At 38.6% G+C, this 2172-nt stretch overlaps 1 protein-coding gene across 1 annotated transcript; it reads right to left on the bottom strand.

Annotated features, from left to right (window-relative positions):
* Positions 1 to 326: 326 nt before the first annotated feature.
* LOC111042396 lies at positions 327 to 1316 on the bottom strand. Its single transcript, XM_022326986.1, has one exon. It carries the CDS (start codon positions 1314 to 1316, stop codon positions 327 to 329), a length of 990 nt encoding a protein of 329 aa, XP_022182678.1.
* Between the last annotated feature and the right edge of the window lie 856 nt (positions 1317 to 2172).

Genomic DNA, 2172 nt, shown 5'->3' with positions numbered 1-2172 from the left:
TATTTCAGAGATGGTGAACTCGATAGCTTTAAGGATCGCCAGGGTTTCTGCTGTATATATCGAACATTTGTTTGAGAGTTTCCATTGTATTGTAGTTTTATCTCATATGATAGCCATCCCGACTCGCCCTTCGATGATGGAGGCATCTGTATATATATGAGTTTGTGGGCGGATGCGTGAGCAAAAGTCTCTGAATGAATTCTTGAAAATGTGAGGGCAGGTTGAGTTTTTGGGGAATTGATGTAGGTAAATGTTAATATTCATGTTGAACTGCCATGGGGGACATAGGGGTTTTTCATATGGGATTATATTTTCGAGGTCGTATTTTATGTATGTGTGATTAAATGTATGTTTAGGGTGATGAATTTGATTTTGGGGGATCTTGATATTCTTGCTGCTAATTTGTGGGTTTGTTCTCTCCACCGTACTTCTAGGGAAGGAATTCCAGCAATATTTAATATGCTTTTGATGGGGCTAGAGCGGAAGGCGCCAATGGAGAGTCGGATTCCCGAGTTATGGATAGTCTCCAGTATTTTAAGTTTAGTGTGTTTCGCTGATGAGAATATTGGAGCGCCGTAATCAAGTTTCGATAGTATGAATGCTTTGTGTATCTTAAGAAGGGTTTGAGATTTGGCTCCCCATGAAGTATGACCTAGAGTTTTTATGATGTTGAGTCTTGGTACAGTAGTGTTCTTTAGGTTGAGAATATGAGGGATCCATGAAGCTTTATGATCAAAAGTGATGCCCAGTATTTTAACATTAGGTTGGTTTTCTACGACTTGGTTTCCGATGTTAATGTGTATTTTCTTCTTATTCCTCTTATGGCTGAAAACTATAAGGTTAGTTTTTTCTGGAGAAAATCGGAAGCCGGAAGTTTTCGACCAGGACGTGAGTTTGTTAGTGGAATCTTGAAGTATCGATTGAATAGAATTAACGTTTGTACTGCGGCAAAGAATAGTGAAGTCGTCTGCGAATAGTAGAGGTATGTTTGGGCGTGAAATTCCTTCAGTTATATCATTGATAGCGATCAGGAAGAGAGTTACAGAGATAGTGGACCCCTGTGGCACCCCACTTTCTTGGAGAAAGATGTCTGAAAGCGTGTTAGAGGTTTTTACTTGAAAGGTGCGGTGGTTGAGGAAATTCGAAATGAAATCTAGCATGTATCCTTTGGCAATAATTTTGTTGAGTTTATTTAATATTCTGGGTCTCCACGCCGTGTCATATGCTTTGACTATATCAAAGCTGATCATTCCCAGGTTTTGTTTGTTGTTTAAAGAAGAGTGAAGTTCATTTTTAATGGTCAGAAGGTTGTTCATTGTGCTTCTGTTACATCGGAATCCATTTTGTTCAGGGGTGAGAAAGTTGAGGTTTTCAATAAACCATATAAGTCGACGATTGACTATTTTTTCGAGTAACTTACATAAGGTGTTAAGTAGACAAATGGGGCGGTAGCTTTCTGCTATGAATTTATTTTTGTTAGGCTTGAGTATGTGGATAACATAACCATGTTTCCAAGATTCAGGAAAGACGTTACTATTTCAAATTAAGTTGTAGATGGCTAAGAGGTGGTTTAAGGTGTTTTTTGGGAAGTTTTTGATGAAGGAGTAGGGAATCTCATCGGGGCCAGGAGATTTACTTTTACAGTTGTGGAGGGCATCTTCAAGTTCCTCGATCTTCAGTGGGGAATTGAGTAGGGATTGCTGGAAGTCGAGAGGATCTACTGAGTTGACTGGGTCTACATAGCATTGCGAGTAGTTAAAGAAATCTTGGTCATAATTAGCATTGCGAGTAGTTTAAGAAATCTTGGTCATAATAAGCATTGCGAGTAGTTTAAGAAATCTTGGTCATAATTAGCATTGCTAGAGTTTTCATGGAATATACGTCCCAGAGAATTGGCTACGTCATAAGGTGATGTGGAGAGTTTTGAGTCAATCAGTAGATTTATGACGTTAGATCTATTGGTCCCTTTTATGGATTTGATTTTTTTCCAAACAATGGAAGAGTCCGTTTGGTTATGTATGCTGGACACTAAGTTTTTCCAACTTGAGGCCTTGCTGTTTTTTACGAGGAATCTGGTACGTGCTTTGCATCTTTTGAGGGTGATAAATTCTTCTTGGGTCTTGGAGGTTTGAAATGTTTTTAGTTCTTTGTTTTTGATTTGGATGGATTTTT

Source organism: Myzus persicae, unplaced genomic scaffold (genome assembly GCF_001856785.1).
Source record: "Myzus persicae strain clone G006 unplaced genomic scaffold, MPER_G0061.0, whole genome shotgun sequence".
NCBI classification, from domain to species: Eukaryota; Metazoa; Arthropoda; class Insecta; order Hemiptera; family Aphididae; genus Myzus; species Myzus persicae.
The sequence above is the reverse complement of the archived record's forward strand: the minus strand, read 5'-3'. Positions and strand labels throughout refer to the sequence as shown.